Here is a 19,790-nt window from a genome sequence, read left to right on the forward strand (position 1 = left end):
CTCTCAAGAATTAATGGTCTTCAATCGGAATCGATACACCTACATGTAATGCGATGACTTTGGTCCTCTGGGCAGTTGTCTCCCTTGGCGATGCGCCTCTCGCATCTGGGTTTTCATATGACATGGGTCACCTTTACCATTAGTAGCCTTGTAGCCCCATTATCTACTGATCCTTCCATATCTTGGATCTCTGTTACTGTTGCCCCTAGAGCTACCACCGAAAGTCAGTTCGATCTATGTACCTTCTCTCGAATGCTGAGGTTAAGTTCAACTTTTTATGCTGGGCCTGAACTATTTCCCTAGAAGAAAATTTTCAACCAGAATTGCAAGTGAACACACAACGCGAACTACAAGACTCGAACTTGCATCTCCCCAAGGTTCGCGACTTGACTAATTATTTATTGCTCCATTACAAAATCTCGATAACAGGTTACTTCATTCCACATGGACAGAAGAGCAATCAAAAAGTATACCCCCTTGCATGGCGCTGTTACGAACCGTGAACTTTGAGGTTCAAACCCAGTCCCGAAGATATGCTTGGCCATTGCGCAAGCCAGTTGTTAAAAGGGGGGGCTCAAATATTCACCGAAACAAGATCAACACGACTGTAATTGTATTTTACATACATCTATAATACAAAACGACAATGTAATTACTGACTCTTCTCTAATGCGTTAACAACATCCGTGATGAGGTCATCCCCATCCTCAATGCCCACACTCAGTCGTACCAACCCACCGGATATCCCGAGCTTCCGGCGCTGCTCCTCCGGCAATCCAGAATGTGTCATCCCAGCCGGATGCTCCGCGAGACTCTCCACACCACCAAGACTCTCAGCGAGCGTGAACAGCCTCAGCTGCTCAAAGAACCGGCCCGCCGCGGCGTAGCCACCATGAATCCTAATCGAAATCATGCCTCCATACGGGAAATCAAAAGCATCTGCCGAGGTATCTGTCGTCCTGCTGATCCACTTCTTCGCGTGAGCACTGACGCCTCTCCATGCGACAGCGTTTCGCTTGTGGGTAGCCAGACCGGGGTATATCACCTCCTCGACCTCTTCTCGCTGTTGAAGGACCTTGGCCAACGCTAGCGCGTTCTCGCCGTGTGCGCGCATCCTCACGCCGAGGGTCTTGGCACCCCGTATAGCCAACCAGGAGTCGTACGCGCTCGGGACAGCGCCCATGGCGTTTTGGAGGAATCGTAGTCGTTCGATGAGCTGGGTATGATGAGGGGGAACGATGACAGCACCCATGACGACGTCCGAGTGACCATTAATGTACTTTGTTAATGAATGAAGGACAAGGTCGGCTCCGAGGATAAGGGGAGACGAGTAGAAGGGGGAAAGGAATGTGTTGTCGACGAGAACTAGCGGTTTGGACGGATGCCGTCGGGCGATGGATACTATCGCTGGTATATCGACCACACGTAGTGTAGGATTCGTAGGTGTTTCAATCCATATCAGCTGCAGAGAGTGATGAGTATACATACCAGGACAAAAATAGACGAGTCGAACTTACCTTGGTATCATCTCTTATCGAACCATAAATCTCCTCCTCAGCCGCCTCTTCCAAATCAACAAACGTCGTCTCAACGCCCTGGAGTTCTCCTGCTACACGCTTCAGGTATCTCCAAGTTCCGCCGTAAACGTCGTTCACGCTGAGGACGTGCCCGCCCTTGCCTATCGCTGCGAGTACTGCACCAGTCGCTGCACTTCCGCTGCCAAAAGCGAGGGCTGCACCTCCCCCAGCCTCCAAGCTTGCCAGGAGCTTTTCCAACGCATCTCGATTGGGATTTCCGGACCGGCTGTACTCGTATCCCTTGTGGACGCCAACTGAGGACTGGGCAAATGTCGTAGACAGGGATATAGGAGGAATGACGGCGCCAGTGTTGGGATCTGGTTCAGAGCCGACGTGGATAGCCAGGGTGCTGAATCCGTCAGACTTTAATGGTGATTTCCAGGTTGCACGCTCCTGGTGGTCAATGCCATTGCTGTGGCTGTTGGTGTGCGCAGCGTGGCCGCTGCCGTCCGCATGATGATAATCCATTCCAACCGTCATGTTGGTCGTGGGGGTTGGTCTAGTAGTGTCTTGCTAACAAGAGGTCCATCGCTGTTGCTTTTATTGCATGGATTCGCAATTATTCGTCATCCTTCCTACCGTGCTGAGTCAGCCGGTGACTCAGTTTCGTTTCAGGGTTCGTCATCCCCGACATGGATTGCGAGAGCGCCGGTGGCCGCTTAGTAATGAAACCGGGGTTTATTTAAGAAGGCCTAGGGTTAGGGTTTAAGATATTGGGCACTATCTTCGGTCATAGCGATCTACGAAGACCGAGCTTCATTCTGTATCTTGGTCAGGTCGATGGCCTGTTGAAATCGGTCACATTTCCGGGTCGCAAAATTCTGTGGAACAACATTAGCTTACAATTGACATTAGCAGACTTCACAAGACAAAGCTAACAGCCATGGAGGAGTGCGTTTCAGCCCGTAAAAAAGAAAACGGCAAAATGTTAGCGAAGCCTTTCTAGGCCCTAGCAAAACTTCCTCCCCCTATGGAACAGTGGAATTAATGTACCTTTTCATTGTACAGTGCTCAGACCAAAGGTGCAAAAACTGAAGTAGAAAACGAAACCTTTCAAGGTCCCATTTTGGACTATCGAATACGCATCAGCCTTTGCAATGAATATGATTAATAGTCGTGCCTACCACCAGAGACTGGGGAATTCTCAGTCTGCACAGCTTCAGGTTGGTTCAAATCTAAAATTAGAGTGTAAGTATATGTAGGGGCTAAGTTGGGGAATCAAAAGTACTACCTTTTGAGTATGTAGACTGACTACGTTTCAGTGGACCACTTGCAGTATGTTATGTCTCAGCAAAGACGTGAAAGAGTGGAACCATGGCGCGATGAAGGCATAATGAGACCAAACTTAAACCTCTTAGGTGCGGCTGGGGAAAAAAGAAAAAACAAAGACGGGAACGCGTTATTCTTTTTCGGTGGGGACGGAAGCAAAGTCAAATAATCCTAGATTGAAACTCGGCTAAGTCGGCACTTCGCAGCATTGATGCCGTTCCGATTTGCGCACCATGGGGGCCCATCCCTTGAATCTGAAACCGCGATTGGGTGGGCGCGTAACATGAACAGTGCAGCTGCATTTCTATCTTTTTACCACCGGCATATGCACCTCGCCCTTTAACATTCTCTTCACCCTTCTCCACGTATCGTTGTATTCAATTTATTGTTTGCAGGCTTGTTCTTTCACAACGCGCTCTTCTTCGGAACTGGCTGGACTTGCATAATCAGCCTATATAAACCGTCGAGCATGCACTTCTCGATCTGGATTCAAATGCCAGTACCGTACCGATGGGGCTGGAGTAACTCTGTTTCCTTTTGTGGTAGTTTCCCCGTTACTGGGTTGCTCATATTCAGTGATGGGGAGAAGTCCTGAGGTGCACATTTCACGAGCGTAGCAACGGGCAACCATAATGGAGTCATTCCGGGGGTGAGCCAGCGGTATGTAATACACAACGTCCGGAGTCCATTGTTAGCAAACATCTCCATGTCCTTGCTCATCTGTTCTTTCAGCACGGGTCATGGTCTTGTGCAAGGCGTGCGTAAATACCATTATCTCCCCCCTTGCAGTAAAGGATCAACCGTCCATCTGGACATCGGAAAATCGTACTCATTCGTTTCCTCGTGCTGTTGAACTCGAGGACGTTTAAAAGCGTGTACTTCTCCGGCTGGCCCATGACTTGTATGTCAAAAGTATCCTTCGATTTCTTGACCAAGGTGAACCCAACACCTCGCGCGGAGGCCACCAACGCGGCCCCGTCCTGCGATTCAGCCTTGTAATCCAAGTGACACTGTAATTCCTGGGGCTCGGGTTTGTGACCGTTTGTCGGAAAGGGCTGTGTGACACAAAGCGAGCGCTCGGACGAAGGCGATGAGGTGACCCAGTTCCGTTATTCAGACGAACGGTCCGCCAAATGCTGCGCGAGTTTAGGTGACACCAGAGCCAGCTTTTCCGGCTGAAGGTACCGGTTCTTAAAGGTGCGTTCCATAACACTCAGCATTTGCTGCTTGATCGCTGTGAGTTTCTCCGTCAAGTCACGGGGATCAAGAGAGTCTGCATTGCCTTCTCGGATTGCAGCACCACGCTGCGCCTCCGTCACACCCTCTCCATATGCGATACCATGGACCGAGCACGTCTAGAATTTCATGACGTTTTGCGTGCGCGAACCAGTCTTGTCGGAAAACACATACTCGATCTGCCCCAAGTCATCGGAGATGTTCCATGTTTTAGGAACGCAAGGTGTGTTGTAAGGTTGGTAATACATATCCACGTCCTGGGAAATGAAGTAGGCCTGTATAGTCTTGGCGATTTCGGTAAAAATATACAATGATATAGGTACAATGTTTTGGAAAGCGATGAGACATGACCTTCATGGGGCATAATGAACTGTCATCCATGAAAGAAAACGATGAATACATACACAAATGTTATTATGGCGTTAAAGATTGACGAGTCTGTCGCCTCCGAATCAATTTCGAAAAACTCTGTGCTGGTGCCTGTTTGCGCATCCTGTACGCCATTGAAAATAACCGCAATGGTGCACATGAATACTACCGACGTTGACGATAACGTTAAAATTGGTCTCCTTCTCTATTTCGGAACGTTTCGATGGCGTAGAACTTCCGTTCACAATGATCTTGGTATCTGCGCCTGTAAAAATGACCTGCCCAATGATCCAAGTCGTATTACGGATTGCACATCCACGAAGGAGCATTTCATTGATCATGACCGACTCTTGCCTCTTTTCGCCCGTGACAGTATCCTTGTGGCGAAGAACACCATGGTAAAGATAGACGTTCTGGTGTGGTGGTTCTGAGTCAAGATAAAATGACGACCGCTCGATATTGTCTTCAGAGGCGATAGACGAAGTGGCTTTGATGGATTTTCGAGGTTTTAGACTAGTTTAACCGCCCAAGTTCTTTGTCTCCAAATAACACATGCCATCAGGATCTGATGTCGAGAGAACGACAATGTCAACAGGAATCTGGTCGTTCTCCCGTAGGAGAACAATGTCTCCAATTATTTGAAAGGATGCTGGGTATCAATCCACCGCGGGAAGTTACTAAAAGCGTACGCAAACTTCGTGACTAAGAGGCTAACGAAGCTGGCCATAGCGTTCGTGTCATGCTCAGCAAAACCAGCGATACCTCCACCGTCCTTTCGCATGACGATCCGTCCACCACGAGTTTTGATCTTGATCATGCACGCTCAAGTTCTGATCTGCAGTTGGATGATATTCAGAGCATCGATTCCTATAGTTACCCTCCGGACGTATCATCGCTTTCTGATACATCAACGCAGCGTAATTTAAATCCGGAAATTCAAGCGGACTGATGGCTCCCAATCTACGCTAGGCGTAATTGATTGGAAGCGGTGAAATGGAGGTTCTGCCTGTTGGGACAGCGTCGGGGGTCCGCTGGTTGGTTGACATTACGCCACGAGCCTAATTTTGTTGCCGCCAACGTCTTCACCTCTTCGTCGAGAGTCGCACGGCGATAGTCTTCTACAGCATCTTTGATGTCAGTGACGGTGAGAATAAATACAAGGGGTAGGACCGAGATGGCGCCCGATGCTGCGTCAAACACGGAGGAAGCTGCGGAGCATCGTTAGTGGTGTAGAGCATAAAAATGCGAACACGAGCGCTGACGTTGAATCACGACGAGGGTAAGGGAAAATAGGTTTGCTACCCAGAATAAACAGGCAAACGCGACAAAGAGGCATAGAAAGTACAATAACATACCGCCTAAATTGCTCGTATAAATTGGTAGTCCGGACCTTGTTTCTCTCATAGCGAACAATAGGTTTCCCGCTAACATCGACTTCCAGGACTCCCAAAGGATAATTTACATAGACATTCCTCGGCTCGCCAGAAGGTTCGAAGGCATAGTTCTGGATCAATAGTCTCGTCGTTATCTTCGTCGTATATTCGGATTCTCGCTGATTAGAACGCCGGAAGAAAGACATACGGTGGCCTCCGTGAGGCGATTTGCCAAGGTTTGACGCAAATTTTGGGTCAGCATTACCTGTGTATGTACTCTCGCTGGTACACCGAGAACGAGCACGGAAAATGAGGGCGAATAGAAGAAAATGAGGGTCCTAAACGAAGGTAAAAAGGGAAAGCAATGTACAGACGGCACTGGTCGCAGTGGTTGTTATTTCCGGTGCTGAATCATCATCGGCCATTGAGTTCTGCGACGACCAAGTAAATCTTAGAATTATTTCTCCACGACGAAATCTTGGGACGCAATCTTGGGACATGAAAGACGCAAGTTGTATTATTTGTAACCTATATACTGATTCAATGTCCAAAATGCAACAGTGGTGTCTAGATAGTTGCAAACATACGATTGTAACTTAGGTATTGTCCGGAGACTGTCAACAACCCACGCCTTTTAACTTGTTCAAAGAAAGCAGCATATTTAAGCGCCAATCTGTCCAGCTTCCACTTGGATGTCTCTACTCCTTCTCCACCCCACTCCTCCTGCGTTGTGTTGAACACGAGCTCAACCTTGCTCAATTCCATCTTCGATAGAACTGCATCGAGCTGTTTCCACTTTCCCGGACTCCCGGGTATGCCAATCAGGCCAGAATCCATCTTCAGTAGAATTGCATCGAGCTGTTTCCACTGATACGGACTCCAAGATATGCTAATCAGGCCGTACTCCAATTTGACCTCCTTTAAGCACCCCCCTTGAGCTTTTTGTAGCAGGTGTATGAGCCAATCTGTTAGCTCATCGTAGTATTTGCATGCATCCACCGGATGCCAGAGCCGGAGGGGGATCATAGACAAATGAAGCCTGGTAACATTTTGGATATGCAGAATGGGTCTGTTTGGTAGGAAGGCTCCCACTAGCAATAACTCATCCAGGTGTGTGTAAGGAATCACATCGTATTGTGGGATGTTCTCCACCGGGGGGTAAATTGGGTAGGTAAGCCGTCGAATACGAGGTGGGATGGAAAGGAGCGGGAGGAGGTACTTGATGGTATTCTTGCTCGATCGGCTGCAGATATGGGTAATCACTAATTCCTCAAGGTCAAGAGAAACTTCAGATGATGAGGATGTCTCTTCAACAATGTCTACGTGGTGTAGTGCTAGCTTGTTTAATTTGTGGAAGCCGCCGAGGAAGGTGCCAAGGTTCGTCACCGAACAGTATTTCATTTTCAATTCCTTGACTTGAGGACAGATGATATTAATGCCGACTAGTTTCACCTGGACAAGATGCAAGGATGTCAAATTCTTCATCATTGCAAAGACGATAGGCAGCTGTGGTTCAGAGGCGACCCATGTACTAGAGGGGGGATTGGACCAGTCGAGATTTTCGCTCAAGGTAAGAGTCCTTACAAGTGGCGCCACATTTTGGCACTTCCTCGAGAAAATTTCGCAGCGATTGAACAACCGATTTGGGAGGAAATCGAAGTGTATGGTGTGGAATTGGTGATAGCGGCTGCGGCAGAGAAGTTGGCGTGAGGACAATGCACAAGCTGTGAGAGAGGGAACATCATCGGAAAGAATGTCAACTATTAGATCCATGAGTTCTGGCGGTAATCTAGGTGTCGAAACTGCATGTTGCAGGATAGGTTGCAAGGTAATCATGGTGGTCATGGACAAAGTTTGGGGCAGGCAGGGGCTTTGAGGTCCATCTTTATAAATACCATGACTGTGACTTATGAGACAAAATTTTCATGTGATTAAGTGCGTTCCAGACATCTGAAAGTTTGACATTTGATTGATCAAAATTCAGAACATTCATGTCCACTCTGGTATACATTGGTAATAGTAGTAGCACATTTCACATCTATTGAGCCTCACAAGAAGGTATTGGAACACCTTGTAGTCAATGATAGGTGAATGGATGGATTGATTCATCTAGCTGTGGAAGGGGCACTCTATGTCTATGCTTCCCCTAAACAGACACATGCTACAATCTGAATCTGCCTCCACCTTCTCCTATCTGTGCTCCCATGTACCCCCTATTGCAAGATGACACCCCTACTGCATGGTGACACTCCAGTGCCTCTCTGCCACCCAATGGACCCTCTCCCTTGATGTGCTGGGCAACTGTACCAGGTAGAAACTGGAGCTCGCTAGAACGATATGCCCCTCCATAACCAGCTACCACACTGCTTCCTTCCCAGGTCCTTCCCCCAGGTCCCCAGCGTGCATTATATGCAGGATTCGTCATCTCCACCAACCTTGAGAATACACGCTTGAACGCAAACTGTTCATCTTTGCCTGCAAATAACAGTCAAGTACCAATCGTCCGGAAGGAAGGAAGATAAACATACCACAGAAGATGGATAGAGTTTCCAGTGGCGCTCGAGTTTCTTCCCGCTCACTGGCATCTGAGTGGCGGTATGAGATCACATTTGGACGATACTTCTCCAGGCTGACAGACTCTGCCAACATCACGTCCGTATTGTCTGTCCCGCGATCAACGTCAATTTGGAGACCGTCTTAACGGTCTTTCTTAGAGAATGTGGCGCTTTCGATATCGCTGCAGTATTTAGAAATCTAGCAAATTGCGGTCAGACCGACGTCCGATGTGAATGCGGGTTCACTTGTCTACTCGTAGGAGATCACGACTCATCAACGATTTGCAACTATCCTCTATTATACCCCTCACGCGAGCGAAGAGGGTCTCCAATTGGGGATCATATCCAGACCCTGAGTCGACGGTGAGGTTTAGGTTGACTCCGCAAAGTTCCTTCATTTGAGAGCGGGAAAGGGCAGCGTCCAGTGCTGACCACTGCGCCACTGAGGGAAAAGATGCCGATAAAGAGGAATCTGATCGTTCGACGTGAACCTTCAGATTTGTTGTGAACTCCTTCAACTTGAAGTTTTCGTCATCTGTGGAGAAGGTCTCTAGAAGGTCTCTATCCAGTATTTGAGTAGAGGTATACGGATCGGTTTCGCCGATGACGACTGTCAGATATTTAACATGACTAAGAGATAGAAGAAGGATGGGGTCATTGGCTGAGCAGCGGGGTAATAAGCACCGAGCCATATATGTGAAGGGTCAGGCGACTTACTGTGCTGTTGAGATTCAGCGTTGCCAAGCATCATAGGGCCAATGTATGCGCTGATGAGGGACTCGCGGGTTTGACAAAGAATAAGTTTGACGAGCTGAAGCTCGCGATTCGTCATGTGTGCAACGCGCAGGTGCTTCAAGTCCTCGAGAATTTCTGAGAGTCCTTCTTGTAGGAATGGCATCGCTGAATGAATGAAATTATAGTAGAACCGGAGGTCCAATGTTTCGAGACGCAATTCTTGCGGTGGTGAAGGGAAAGCAGCCAGTATCGATTGAGGAAACGAAACGAAACCGAAAGTTAGATATTTGACAGAGGGAAAGGCGCATAGCAAGGTGTAAAAGTCGTCGGCACTTTTTATACTCATGGCGTCAAAGGTGAGACGCTTTATGTGTGGCTGGGATGGGAAAACGGAAGAGAGGGAAATAATGCCTGTCAGTTGAGGAATCTTAGCGTCTTCAATGACGAATTCTCGACATTGCCAAGAGCTTTAAAGACGAGATGAGTCGTATTTTCGTTAAATATCCAGTCTGCAGGGACCAGGGATGTTCTGCCACAAAATTTAATCGTATGGATCATAGATAGAAGGCTGGGAGAAATTCCGAACAAACTGAGGAGTTCTTTGAGGTGCAAGGGGGAAGAAACGATGACATGACGGAATAGATGCATCCGTGCACGCTCTGCAAAGCAGTGGGCCGAAGATAAGCAGGAACGCAGGTATTTCTCGTCTCCTTTTAAGAAGTCGACAATCACGTTGACAAGTTCTTGCGGCAGCATGGACATGGCTGCTTACTCAGAGGTTTTCTGTGAGGCTTAGAGACACTGAGCCAAGATAACATAGTTTAAAAGGTAAACTTACGGAGCGTCAATGAGCCGCGTTGTCCAAATAGAAATCACCTGTCGCCGTTGAGAGCAGGATGGCAATGCAGATTGCCTACCCGGAGCCGCGGTATCTGCCGGCTTCTATCCTGGATCCCGTGACCCTTCAATCAGGAAAATTTTCCGTCGTTATCCCGAAGAAAATCAGGGAAAACTCTCTTCCCAGTCCACCATGTCAGCTAAATGTCAGAACGCGTCTGATGATCATGTTGACTTGTTTTAGCCTATATTTACGCGTGAAAATGCGTCCACTTATTGTCCGAATTTTTTCTTCGCATACTTTGTATAAGCGGCAGCTTTGGGTGACTCGTCACGATGGTGAAGATTCTCCTGCTTTACTTCCACATTGCACTATATCATGTCTTGTTTCCTACGGCTACATTTTCATAGTCAAATCGGTCTCTTTATGGCCGACAGGATTCATTGTCGTTCAAGGAACCCGACTGACCTCTCAGAGATCCAGCCTACTTGAATGCCAAGTCAGTATTCGATACGTGGCAAGAGAAGTTGAGGTCGGAGACTCAGACCGGCTAAAGTCGCGTTAATGATTTGGGTGGGTTTTCACACGGACAGTTATGGACACCATCGATTCAAGCGATCTGTAGGCTGGGCATACGAGGTGGTTCCGGTGCTTTGCTTCTGAGGAAGCGTTATAATGATGCGGTTTAGCCATCAGTTACATGAGGTAAGCAATTCAACTCATGATTCCTTGCTTAAATATGCAGTAGTCTCATTAGGTCTGAATTTCCCACCTCTGCAGTTCTTTGATTCGCACAGCCATTTCTATCTCAGCCAATTGGACCATCGCGGAACCTTTGATTCCTCCGTCTCACACACATAATCAAATTATCTTCTTGTTTGCTGACTACTTGTATCTCGACTTCGAACTGGCATCATGACTACTCCCATTCTCGCAGGAGCTCCGGGGGAATGCTGCTTTACTGCAGTTAAGCACGAAGGGACACCTGCAGGGAGGATCGATACCATTACTGGTGTGCCGACCTACGTTTCCGAGCCAAAGTCCCCTAAGACCACCCCAAAGCCGAAGGTTGTGCTGTTCTTTGCTGACATTTACGGCCCTCTGTACATCAACAACGAATTGGTTCAAGACTATTTTTCTTCTCAAGGTCTGTTTTCTTCATATGACTTTGGAAAGTTGGCGATAACAGCTATCGATAGGATTTTTCGTCGTTGGGGTCGACTACTTCCTCGGAGACCCAGTTTATATACACACAGAACCGGACTTTGATAGGCCGGCATGGATAGAAAAGTCGAAGCAACAGGCGAAAGAGCTAATGCCGCCATGGATGGCCGCCATCCGGGAGAAATACGGTAAGTGGTCATTGTTGAGCTCTTTTAATCTTACGCAGTTGAACAGGTCAGGATGCGCAGTATGCAGCCGTGGGGTACTGCTTCGGAGGTCCGTTCGTTTTGGATCTGGCGGCTCGTGGAGATATCGTGGCTGGTGAGTGTGAAACAGATACTTCTGGACATTCTTTCACCGACGCACGGATTGCTAGGTGCTATCGCGCATCCAGCATTCCTTACTGAAGACCACTTCAAGAATATCAATAGTAAAGCCTCATTTCTGTCTTTCTCATATCCCAGGACTGATGCTTCTGGTTTCAGAACCTCTATTTCTATCATGCGCGGGCACGTATCAATTCTTATGGTTTTCTTAACTCACTTCAGCTTACCACCACCACCAGAAATCGATCATACCTTCCCGCTGGAGTCTCGCCGGCGCGCTGAGGATATCCTGATTGAAAGAAAGACCGGCTATTGTTTCCAGGTCTTTTCGGGAGTCAAACATGGTTTTGCTTTGAGAGGCGATCCCAATGTCGGCGATACTCGTAAGTTTCTTTGAGTTTATGAAGCAATTGCATCGATTGAGATGATCAACAGGCTGGGCAAAGGAAGAGTCCGCACGAGGCATTGCTAACTGGTTTCAGCGCTTTTACGCTGAGGACTTGCAGTTAGCCAAATCAGAGTTGTGACAATCTGTAGTACAGAAGGTACCCGCTAAGGCCAGTACTTTGTGAGGAGAGAAGGAGTTGCTATGGACAACGAGATAAAATACGGCGATAAGGCTTGAAATCAATATACATCATATCTTTATCGTGTACTACAGAAAGGCATACAGTGTGCATCAATCCACGACATTAGATGCAGGAATGGTTCTCCAGTGTCATACATAGAATGGCCCATGTCGCTGCACCGTGCGCGCATCTCCAGCAGCCGAAGTTCGTCGGGTCGTCACGATCGACCAGGATGTTATGCAGTGAGTAGTCCATGTGGGACAGGACGATCTGCTCGTGGTCAAGAATCTGAGAGTCAAGCAAATGTGATTTCTGCACGATGTCGATAGCGGTTTCCCGCCACTTGCGTTCCTGCTCGTGGTCGACGTCTGGTGGAATATTTCGAGTGGGGGATAGTTTGCCGTTAGCCACAGCTACGAGCCACTGTCTGGAAGATGAAAATGGGCCAGATGTTGCAGCCTCTGGGGATGCGAGAGTTCCAGCTTGTGGAATGTAGGTCATTGGACCAATAAAATACCGATTTTCTGATTTTTCTTGATGTTCGTATATGCTCCCGATGTATTTGAAGCGTAATCGAAGAAGTTGGACCATGTGTCTGCTACAGATATACACAACGTCTCCCGCTGATCATCCGTAAGAGACCTCCACAGACGCGCGGAGTTGTCACCGTCAATCTGAAGAGAACATTAAATTTGTCTCGCCCCGAAAAAAAATGCGATACTACCCGTACATATTTCATTAGCATCCATTCTCCGCCGACCTTTCTGTCCTAGTGGGGATCATAGACCAGAACATCCGGGACCGGGATGGTTCTTTGCTTCTTCACGTAATTCATTGTGGCTACCTTGGAACATTATTAGCTCGGTTGGACAGACAGAAGAACGTGGGGCACCTCTGAGCGCATCTTAAAATCGGATAGTTCCTTGAATTGTCGGGTACAGCCATCTCACACCGATGCCCAAGCCACGCGGAGCAAAAGTCCACGGTGCAGCGATGAATCCACCCTGTAAATTTTCATGTTTGGAAATTCGGTTATTAAGAAAATTCTAAAAACTGCGTGAACGGACCACATGGTTAGATACTTTCCATGACAGGACAAAGTCAGTCAGGTATCTGGAAGAGTTTAGTCGAAATAAACACACATGAGGCAGGGGAATGAAGAGAAAGGGTATCGTCTTGTAAGTACCCTTGAATCCTGGACTTCATGGCATCTATGTTGATATGATGCCGCATTGAGACTGATTTGTAACCACGCCTATCCGGCGAGCTGGGCTGAACTTGAAGGTACACCAGGGTTGATGTTTACACTCCGCAACAGGGCCTGTTCCTTCCGATCGGTCATCGGTGGTCAGATCCAGAAACGGATCATGTCAACTTCGTTCATCAAGTCCGTCGTCACACTGGCCACGGCGTTTCTAGTAGGAACGGCTCACAGCATCTTTTGTAAACAGCTTGAGGGTTCCAACATGATGCCGGGGCAGATTGAGCACAACATCGTGATTTTTGTCTTTACTTTAGATTCCCGAAGTGCAAACCCGGTCAAAAACAAGGGTCGAAGAAAATCATTGGTTCATTTGGGGGTCTCCGGGTAAGTCTGTCTCTAACAACCGAAGGCTGAGATTTTGGATACATCCACCGCCCATATCTCTTCAATAGAAATATAAGGCCCAGTGAATCGGTATGTATCAGGGAGATTGTTCAGTATCTTCGCCACGAACTATGGTAGTTATTCTGACTTCGGGAATCGGAATTGCCGCTTCAATTACATTCGGTCATGATATCGGTTACGCAGCCCAGATATATTCAGAAGTCAAGCACTAATGAAATTTATCGAAAATATAGCGACATGAATTACGACGCTGCATATGAAATTATGAATGCATAGACATTGAAAGCATGTCCTCAAGGCTCAAAGAGCACAGCCCCTTGTTCTGGAGCAAGGAGCGCTGTTCTATTACGAAATATTCAATACGTGCTGCAATATCGCATTAAATATAATATCAAGGCTAAATGATAGAGATTACTCACAGGTGAACATTATTCACCATTCTGTGGACGGTGCGCTATACCATTCAACGAGGCTCCAGTAGGCTCCGTAGTCCTTGCCGGGCTAGAAGACCGACCGTGAGGAGGCGGGAATGATCATAATGGAGGGGAAAATATACCTCTATGTGTTCATTACTGGTATCTAGACAACAAACATTGAGAAAGATAGGCTCCACTAAGAAATAAGACTTACGAGCCCTGATGCAGATAAATTTCCCCAGGCGCGCAAAGAAAGGATTATAGGAAACGATGACAACGGCAACAACGGTATCGTTGAGAGCGTAGAGCTTTGCGCTTTCCCAACTGGGAGTGATGGGAGCACCAGACCCAGCATCAGACATGACGAATCAGGAAATCGTAGTTCTGGATCAGGAGGCTCGGGATGTCGATTAACTGAGAGAGGTTTGTCGAAGCGAAGAAATAAGTTGGACAAGGAAGCATTTTATATCTGGTGGCATACATCAAGGCGAGCTGGTTTACCTTTAGAATTTACACAGAGCTTATTCCATGGACTGGACGCTGTGAAATTCAACATCGATGTCATCTGTTTGTAGTTCCGACCGGAAGGAGCCAGCCAGTTGCGGAGTGTAAACTTCGCGTCGACCCTAGCGTGCCTTGAACCGTCCCTCTCAACCGACATAAGTCGCTCTGGTAGGCGTAGCTTTAGATCGCCGGGCGCCTTCAATGTCCCACCATATTCACATGGAAGTCTTGAAGTCTAGGATTGAACGATACTTGAAAGACGATACTTTTTCCCTTCATTCGCAACGCTCATGTACGTTCATTTTGCCTATATTCGATGTGGTGGTTTCCTGCTAACCTACAGAAAGTCGCTAACCATGTGGTATCTTTACGCGTTTTTGAGATTATTCAATAAGCTAACGTTCAAACATGAAGACTTATAGAGTCGATTCATCGCTTCATGGTCGGCTTTTGCTCCGTGTGGCTTGGTCATCAGTGTGGGACGACGGTACCCGACAATTCAAGGAAGTCTCTGATTTTAAGATGCGTTCCGAGGTACTTACTTCCATACTTCTATCTAACGGCGCTAAAATTGTAGCAAGGTCGCTACAATGCGTTATGTGAAAGAGCATACCAGTATTCCTGTCCCAGACATTCTTGTTTACGATCCAGATTGGGACAGAAAAGTTGGAGGACAGTGGATGTTGATGAGATATGTGCGTATCATATCATATTTATGGTGACGAACGGATAATTTTAATACAGATTGACGGTGTCAACCCCACCTTATTATGGAGGTCTCTTACGGATGAGCAATGGGAGACACTGTGTACATCAGTAGCGGACATCTGGTCCCAACTTCTTCGATTACGCTTCAAATACATCGGGAGCATATACGAACATCAAGAAAAATCAGAAAATCGGTATTTTATTGGTCCAATGACCTACATTCCACAAGCTGGAACTCTCGCATCCCCAGAGGCTGCAACATCTGGCCCATTTTCATCTTCCAGACAGTGGCTCGTAGCTGTGGCTAACGGCAAACTATCCCCCACTCGAAATATTCCACCAGACGTCGACCACGAGCAGGAACGCAAGTGGCGGGAAACCGCTATCGACATCGTGCAGAAATCACATTTGCTTGACTCTCAGATTCTTGACCACGAGCAGATCGTCCTGTCCCACATGGACTACTCACTGCATAACATCCTGGTCGATCGTGACGACCCGACTCGCGTTATCGCAGTGGTGGACTGGGAGGGCACACGAACCGTTCCTATGTGGGCTGCCAATCCGACTTTCCGATGGCCATTCTTACTTTCAGATTCCAAAGTCAGCCACCTTCGACAGGTAATGAGGGGTCGTATAGCGAGCCAGGTACCCGGATGGGAGTTCGCAACCGGGGACAGCTGCAACGCCCTTCGTTTGTTAGAAAGGCGAGCGGAGTGTAGTGATATGGATCCTTCGGTGTACGACATTGGGAAACCAGTCTTACACAAGATGTCATGGCTAGATGCGCGTTGTCTTGTTTTCTAGTAAACGGGAATCGCTAGACACATTCTGGCTTAGATCGCAGTGTCTTTGGAGTGACTTATGTATAGATGAGGGGTTGATACTGATGGCACATTAGATGAAAAATGACAGCGCCTGAGGCTGGCACAAGATATATTTAACAAATCTTCGACATTTCTAGTTATCGTGCTGTAGCCACTGCCTCCAATAACCTGACCGACAGAAGACCTTCAGGCCTTAACCGCTTGTACTGGAAGTTGAACCGTCAGTTGGACATGACATCAAGGATCAGAACGCACCGAGGTAGTGAAGAGTCATTCAAAATCGCGTGAACGGTCGAGGATACCGGCCAACGTTGGCTCCAAGCTTTCGGCCATATAACCAATTATGTTTTTCTAGGTACTTAGGCTTGATAACAAAGGATCTAGGTCCGCAATCCAGGGAAGACATAATGGGGTCCCAGGTACTAAAGCAGAACGTGTCTTGCACACGAAGAGAATGCCTATTACCCCGTGTCTGTAGTAGCTACTAGCAAATCGCCTATGCCGGCTATTTACGACATATTTGAAAGAAGTATGACCCAAACATGGCCTGGCCTTTGAACCTTGAAGCGTCGATGTTTTAAGGGTTAATTCAGGTAATGCCATGCCGCCCAGTAGATGATTTTAACACGTTTGCAATGGGTAAGTAGTCATGGTGTGCGTCCAGTACGCTTTCAGCTTGCATTGTGATTCTTGTGAATGATCGAGCCAGTTCAGATGGACGCGCTTCCAGTATCATCGTTATTTCCACCGGTCCACATATCATTGTTATAAGTTACTATTCAGGGAGAACAATGCACCACATTGTGAGGTACACTCCAGACTAACTGTTAAAGTCGTCAATGAAGGCAAATGAGACGGATATAGCATGAGAGCGACGTACCGTAACCTCTTATATATTCAAGTTTAGATTGGTCCTGAAACCGTGCCTTATGTCCCTCGCAACGCGCAGTCGGTCCACGCTCTGCACACCGGCGTCAGCCAGTGATAAGTAATTATCTGCCAGTCAATTTGAGAGCTGGACTAGAAGACCGGCATCTTGACCTGAGCCGAGCTGAATGAATCTTAGTTGGCCCTGTCGTCTATCATCCAGACAAACTCGGACTGCATTAATGTTTCAGTTTCTGCAGCGGATACTTGAGGCATACCATTGGAAAAATACTTCGACGATGGGGATCGTTCAGACTACAGAAGAATCCAGTGCCATATTGCGCCCAGAAATAGTGCTATTTTCTTTGGGATATCACATCGCCGAAGGCCAAATTGTTTGTGACTGAGGAGAATTTGATCTAGTAAGATCAAACAGCCCTTAAGACGAGTTATTGAGATATCCTCCGGTCTGCAGGAGATTTGAATTTATGCCACTTTTCCTCGTTGGCGGACAATAATATTACAGGATGTTCTCCGTTCTCCGTTCTCTTCAGACACAAGGGGGGTATGAGCAGTAATGGACCAGTAGTGCCTAGGCTTGCCAGCCATAATAGGGTATCAGCTGGAAAGAGTCACTCTGGAAGAATCACGTCACTATTCCTCATGACACAGAGATGAAAACATAAATTATTGGGCTACGAGAAAGAGGAGAAAAATGCTGATATCTCACCGCATGACCCTCTGAAATCAACTTGAAGGTTACCACAGCGGTTTGACGAAGAGGAAGTAAGAAAGGAATGGCAATTTTCTATTACACAGAAGAGAAGTCTATGTGCACGATGAGCGGGGGGGATCGGAGCAGGCCGAAGTTACATCGTCGGCGGCCGCGTCGGTGCTAATGGATTTGCGCTAAAGCCGGCGGTGGCTGTGCTATTCTGAAGCGGGCTGACAAGTACTCGCAATCTTTTCAACAGTCGATCACGGACGGTCGCAACTCGCGACGTTGTTGACTCTGCCCTGTTATTCAGTCCCAATGTCCAAAGAAATTCCCTTCTTTTCATCGCTGTACTATACGGTCGTCTCGTGCTGACGGTTGGCCATTTAGCGCTCAGCGCCCACGCTGCCCAAGATGCGAGGCACGACTGAAAATTATGTTGGACTATATGCCGAGCGATTTAGGTTTTTTTTCTTTCAAGGAAAGGAAGCACAACGGTCGGACAGAAACGTGACAGTGGTATGCCTGTCGCTCGAGGAGATGTTTCGTTTAATCTCATCCATGATTCAATTCCTGGTAGCCTCATAGTGAGATTGGACAAACCTGTATTTACGCATTGTGATCATCAATCATCCCTAGTGGCTCTCCCTGTTTCTCAGCACGGTTCTCGATTCCTGCACCCGCTTAAAGTTGTATCTTTTCCAATACGTCCTTTTCTTTCTATATCACCTGCGCGAATGAAGGGGTATATTGAGATGCTGCTTGGATGGCTGATCTGATGAGAATGTTTGCAAAAATCTGCAATGTTAATGAACTGATCTTACACTAAGGAGCAGTAAATAGCGGTCGGAGACATTTTAGGAACGTAAGGTAATTTTACATTACATCTCCTGCTGGGGAGTGCACTGAGCATATCTGCTTGCACCCGTCACTGTTGTTGACTTTCTGGGTTTTACAGCGGCTCTGCTAATGCTAACCACATGTCTGCATTTACTAGGCTGCTCGCTGCAAATTTGTCAAGACGGAAGGTGCAGACGTGGACTTACACTGGTCCATGGACGAATACCGTGTCTACGATGTCTGATTCTCATCTGATTCTCACCGGAGACATTTTTGCCAATCTGAGATGCCAAGTCCCCCTTTCCTCGTATAAATACCCCCACAGAACCTTTTCTGTCTCATCACAGACATGAATACCACAGATAACCAACTGCACTTTATCAATATAACCAACACCTGTGAAGCTTCATCTTTCACTATCACTCTTCTTCCTGCAGAGATTTTCAATCCGCAGTACTCCACGCAGTGTGTCCAGACCGTCAAGCATAAGCGGAATCGTCTTGACCTATCTGATGAACACACGTACTGCCATATCTGTGGATGGACTTTCTTGCACAAGGACGCCTATGAAAAGGTAGGCCCCTTTTCTCATCATTGTTCTCTACTAACTGTTTCCCTTGCAGCATTTGTACGTATCGAAGTGCCATTGCCATTGTCAGGATTGCATGAAGAGGTTCCAGTCCTCCTCTTCTTTTCGGAGAGTACGTCCCTACTTAATTTCAATTGATCGTTCTCTGATGACATTGATCAGCATAGATGCGATTACGGAGAAGGTGATTGCGAGAGGAGCCCTGAATGGTCAGAAGATGAGTTGGCAATTATGCAAGAGCTAGAACGGAACCTGGGTGAGCCTGCAGTATTCGAAAACGTCGAAGAGGCTTGATGTCCCTGGTGGAGGTTGGCGATCTTGGTACGCCCGTTTTTACCTTACGTGTCACTCAGGTTAACGGTGGATCCCGTAGAATCTCAAGCCCTTACAATGCCAGCCTGTACCGAAAGACACTGTGAAGTAGACATGCCCGGCGTGCTTGTATCCGTCATCAAAAATGAGTGTGACTAAATGTGGGCACATATTCTGTCCATCGTAAGTTTTCTTCTGTTACGGCTCCATGGCGTGTAACTGATATTCATCGTAGATGCATCCGTCAGACTTTTGAAAAGTCAGGGATGCCCATGATGCCGAAAGGCTGACCGTCTTGGCTAGCCGCGAAAGATGGATTTGCATATACATTAATGCTTTTCAGTGGACGCTTATTTTTTTTGTACCTCTACCAAAGACTTTCTTTTGAATGT

General features: G+C 47.3%; 10 protein-coding genes across 10 annotated transcripts; 4 read left to right on the forward strand and 6 right to left on the reverse strand.

Moving 5' to 3' along the window:
- Positions 1 to 652: 652 nt before the first annotated feature.
- BT62DRAFT_998043 (uncharacterized protein) lies at positions 653 to 2,161 on the reverse strand (the record flags this gene model as incomplete). The annotated part of the gene is made up of 2 exons (XM_043190697.1): positions 1,518 to 2,161; positions 653 to 1,462 (listed from the first exon to the last, which is right to left on the reverse strand). Exons 1-2 carry the CDS (start codon positions 2,055 to 2,057, stop codon positions 653 to 655), a joined length of 1,350 nt encoding a protein of 449 aa, XP_043033421.1. The 5' UTR covers positions 2,058 to 2,161.
- A 1,090-nt stretch (positions 2,162 to 3,251) lies between these two features.
- BT62DRAFT_924370 (uncharacterized protein) lies at positions 3,252 to 7,660 on the reverse strand (the record flags this gene model as incomplete). Its single annotated transcript, XM_043184602.1, has 15 exons — positions 3,252 to 3,297; positions 3,355 to 3,571; positions 3,616 to 3,901; positions 4,004 to 4,201; positions 4,253 to 4,433; positions 4,487 to 4,575; positions 4,625 to 4,964; positions 5,214 to 5,286; positions 5,329 to 5,416; positions 5,496 to 5,659; positions 5,724 to 5,749; positions 5,807 to 6,162; positions 6,199 to 6,314; positions 6,412 to 7,276; positions 7,409 to 7,660. 15 exons carry the CDS (start codon positions 7,658 to 7,660, stop codon positions 3,252 to 3,254), a joined length of 3,297 nt encoding a protein of 1,098 aa, XP_043033422.1.
- Positions 7,661 to 8,068: 408 nt separating this feature from the next.
- Positions 8,069 to 9,707, reverse strand: BT62DRAFT_649929 (uncharacterized protein). The gene is made up of 4 exons (XM_043181764.1): positions 9,097 to 9,707; positions 8,634 to 9,040; positions 8,353 to 8,578; positions 8,069 to 8,299 (listed from the first exon to the last, which is right to left on the reverse strand). The coding sequence occupies exons 1-3, from the start codon at positions 9,458 to 9,460 to the stop codon at positions 8,522 to 8,524; spliced, it is 828 nt and encodes a 275-aa protein (XP_043033423.1). The 5' UTR covers positions 9,461 to 9,707; the 3' UTR covers positions 8,069 to 8,299; positions 8,353 to 8,521.
- Positions 9,708 to 10,710: 1,003 nt separating this feature from the next.
- BT62DRAFT_938518 (alpha/beta-hydrolase) lies at positions 10,711 to 12,095 on the forward strand. The gene is made up of 7 exons (XM_043187557.1): positions 10,711 to 11,099; positions 11,152 to 11,304; positions 11,351 to 11,437; positions 11,493 to 11,546; positions 11,602 to 11,625; positions 11,682 to 11,825; positions 11,878 to 12,095. Exons 1-7 carry the CDS (start codon positions 10,868 to 10,870, stop codon positions 11,967 to 11,969), a joined length of 786 nt encoding a protein of 261 aa, XP_043033424.1. The 5' UTR covers positions 10,711 to 10,867; the 3' UTR covers positions 11,970 to 12,095.
- BT62DRAFT_649980 (uncharacterized protein) lies at positions 12,052 to 12,763 on the reverse strand. The gene is made up of 2 exons (XM_043181765.1): positions 12,742 to 12,763; positions 12,052 to 12,685 (listed from the first exon to the last, which is right to left on the reverse strand). The coding sequence occupies exon 2, from the start codon at positions 12,600 to 12,602 to the stop codon at positions 12,135 to 12,137; it is 468 nt and encodes a 155-aa protein (XP_043033425.1). The 5' UTR covers positions 12,603 to 12,685; positions 12,742 to 12,763; the 3' UTR covers positions 12,052 to 12,134.
- Positions 12,555 to 13,312, reverse strand: BT62DRAFT_938520 (uncharacterized protein). The gene is made up of 5 exons (XM_043187558.1): positions 13,154 to 13,312; positions 13,079 to 13,092; positions 12,904 to 13,015; positions 12,742 to 12,855; positions 12,555 to 12,685 (listed from the first exon to the last, which is right to left on the reverse strand). Exons 1-3 carry the CDS (start codon positions 13,242 to 13,244, stop codon positions 12,917 to 12,919), a joined length of 204 nt encoding a protein of 67 aa, XP_043033426.1. The 5' UTR covers positions 13,245 to 13,312; the 3' UTR covers positions 12,555 to 12,685; positions 12,742 to 12,855; positions 12,904 to 12,916.
- A 579-nt stretch (positions 13,313 to 13,891) lies between these two features.
- BT62DRAFT_1081249 (uncharacterized protein) lies at positions 13,892 to 14,520 on the reverse strand. Its single transcript, XM_043179651.1, has 4 exons — positions 14,251 to 14,520; positions 14,177 to 14,199; positions 14,040 to 14,121; positions 13,892 to 13,986 (listed from the first exon to the last, which is right to left on the reverse strand). Exons 1-3 carry the CDS (start codon positions 14,396 to 14,398, stop codon positions 14,053 to 14,055), a joined length of 240 nt encoding a protein of 79 aa, XP_043033427.1. The 5' UTR covers positions 14,399 to 14,520; the 3' UTR covers positions 13,892 to 13,986; positions 14,040 to 14,052.
- Positions 14,521 to 14,741: 221 nt separating this feature from the next.
- BT62DRAFT_1013264 (uncharacterized protein) lies at positions 14,742 to 16,055 on the forward strand (the record flags this gene model as incomplete). The annotated part of the gene is made up of 5 exons (XM_043178030.1): positions 14,742 to 14,832; positions 14,888 to 14,901; positions 14,955 to 15,074; positions 15,122 to 15,235; positions 15,285 to 16,055. The coding sequence occupies 5 exons, from the start codon at positions 14,742 to 14,744 to the stop codon at positions 16,053 to 16,055; spliced, it is 1,110 nt and encodes a 369-aa protein (XP_043033428.1).
- Positions 16,056 to 17,781: 1,726 nt separating this feature from the next.
- Positions 17,782 to 18,088, forward strand: BT62DRAFT_1013265 (uncharacterized protein; the record flags this gene model as incomplete). Its single annotated transcript, XM_043178031.1, has 2 exons — positions 17,782 to 17,834; positions 17,917 to 18,088. The coding sequence occupies 2 exons, from the start codon at positions 17,782 to 17,784 to the stop codon at positions 18,086 to 18,088; spliced, it is 225 nt and encodes a 74-aa protein (XP_043033429.1).
- Positions 18,089 to 18,846: 758 nt separating this feature from the next.
- Positions 18,847 to 19,380, forward strand: BT62DRAFT_924375 (uncharacterized protein; the record flags this gene model as incomplete). Its single annotated transcript, XM_043184603.1, has 3 exons — positions 18,847 to 19,071; positions 19,121 to 19,198; positions 19,249 to 19,380. 3 exons carry the CDS (start codon positions 18,847 to 18,849, stop codon positions 19,378 to 19,380), a joined length of 435 nt encoding a protein of 144 aa, XP_043033430.1.
- Between the last annotated feature and the right edge of the window lie 410 nt (positions 19,381 to 19,790).

The sequence above is a fragment of the Guyanagaster necrorhizus genome, assembly GCF_019112545.1.
Source record: "Guyanagaster necrorhizus MCA 3950 unplaced genomic scaffold BT62scaffold_58, whole genome shotgun sequence".
Classification (NCBI taxonomy): Eukaryota; Fungi; Basidiomycota; class Agaricomycetes; order Agaricales; family Physalacriaceae; genus Guyanagaster; species Guyanagaster necrorhizus.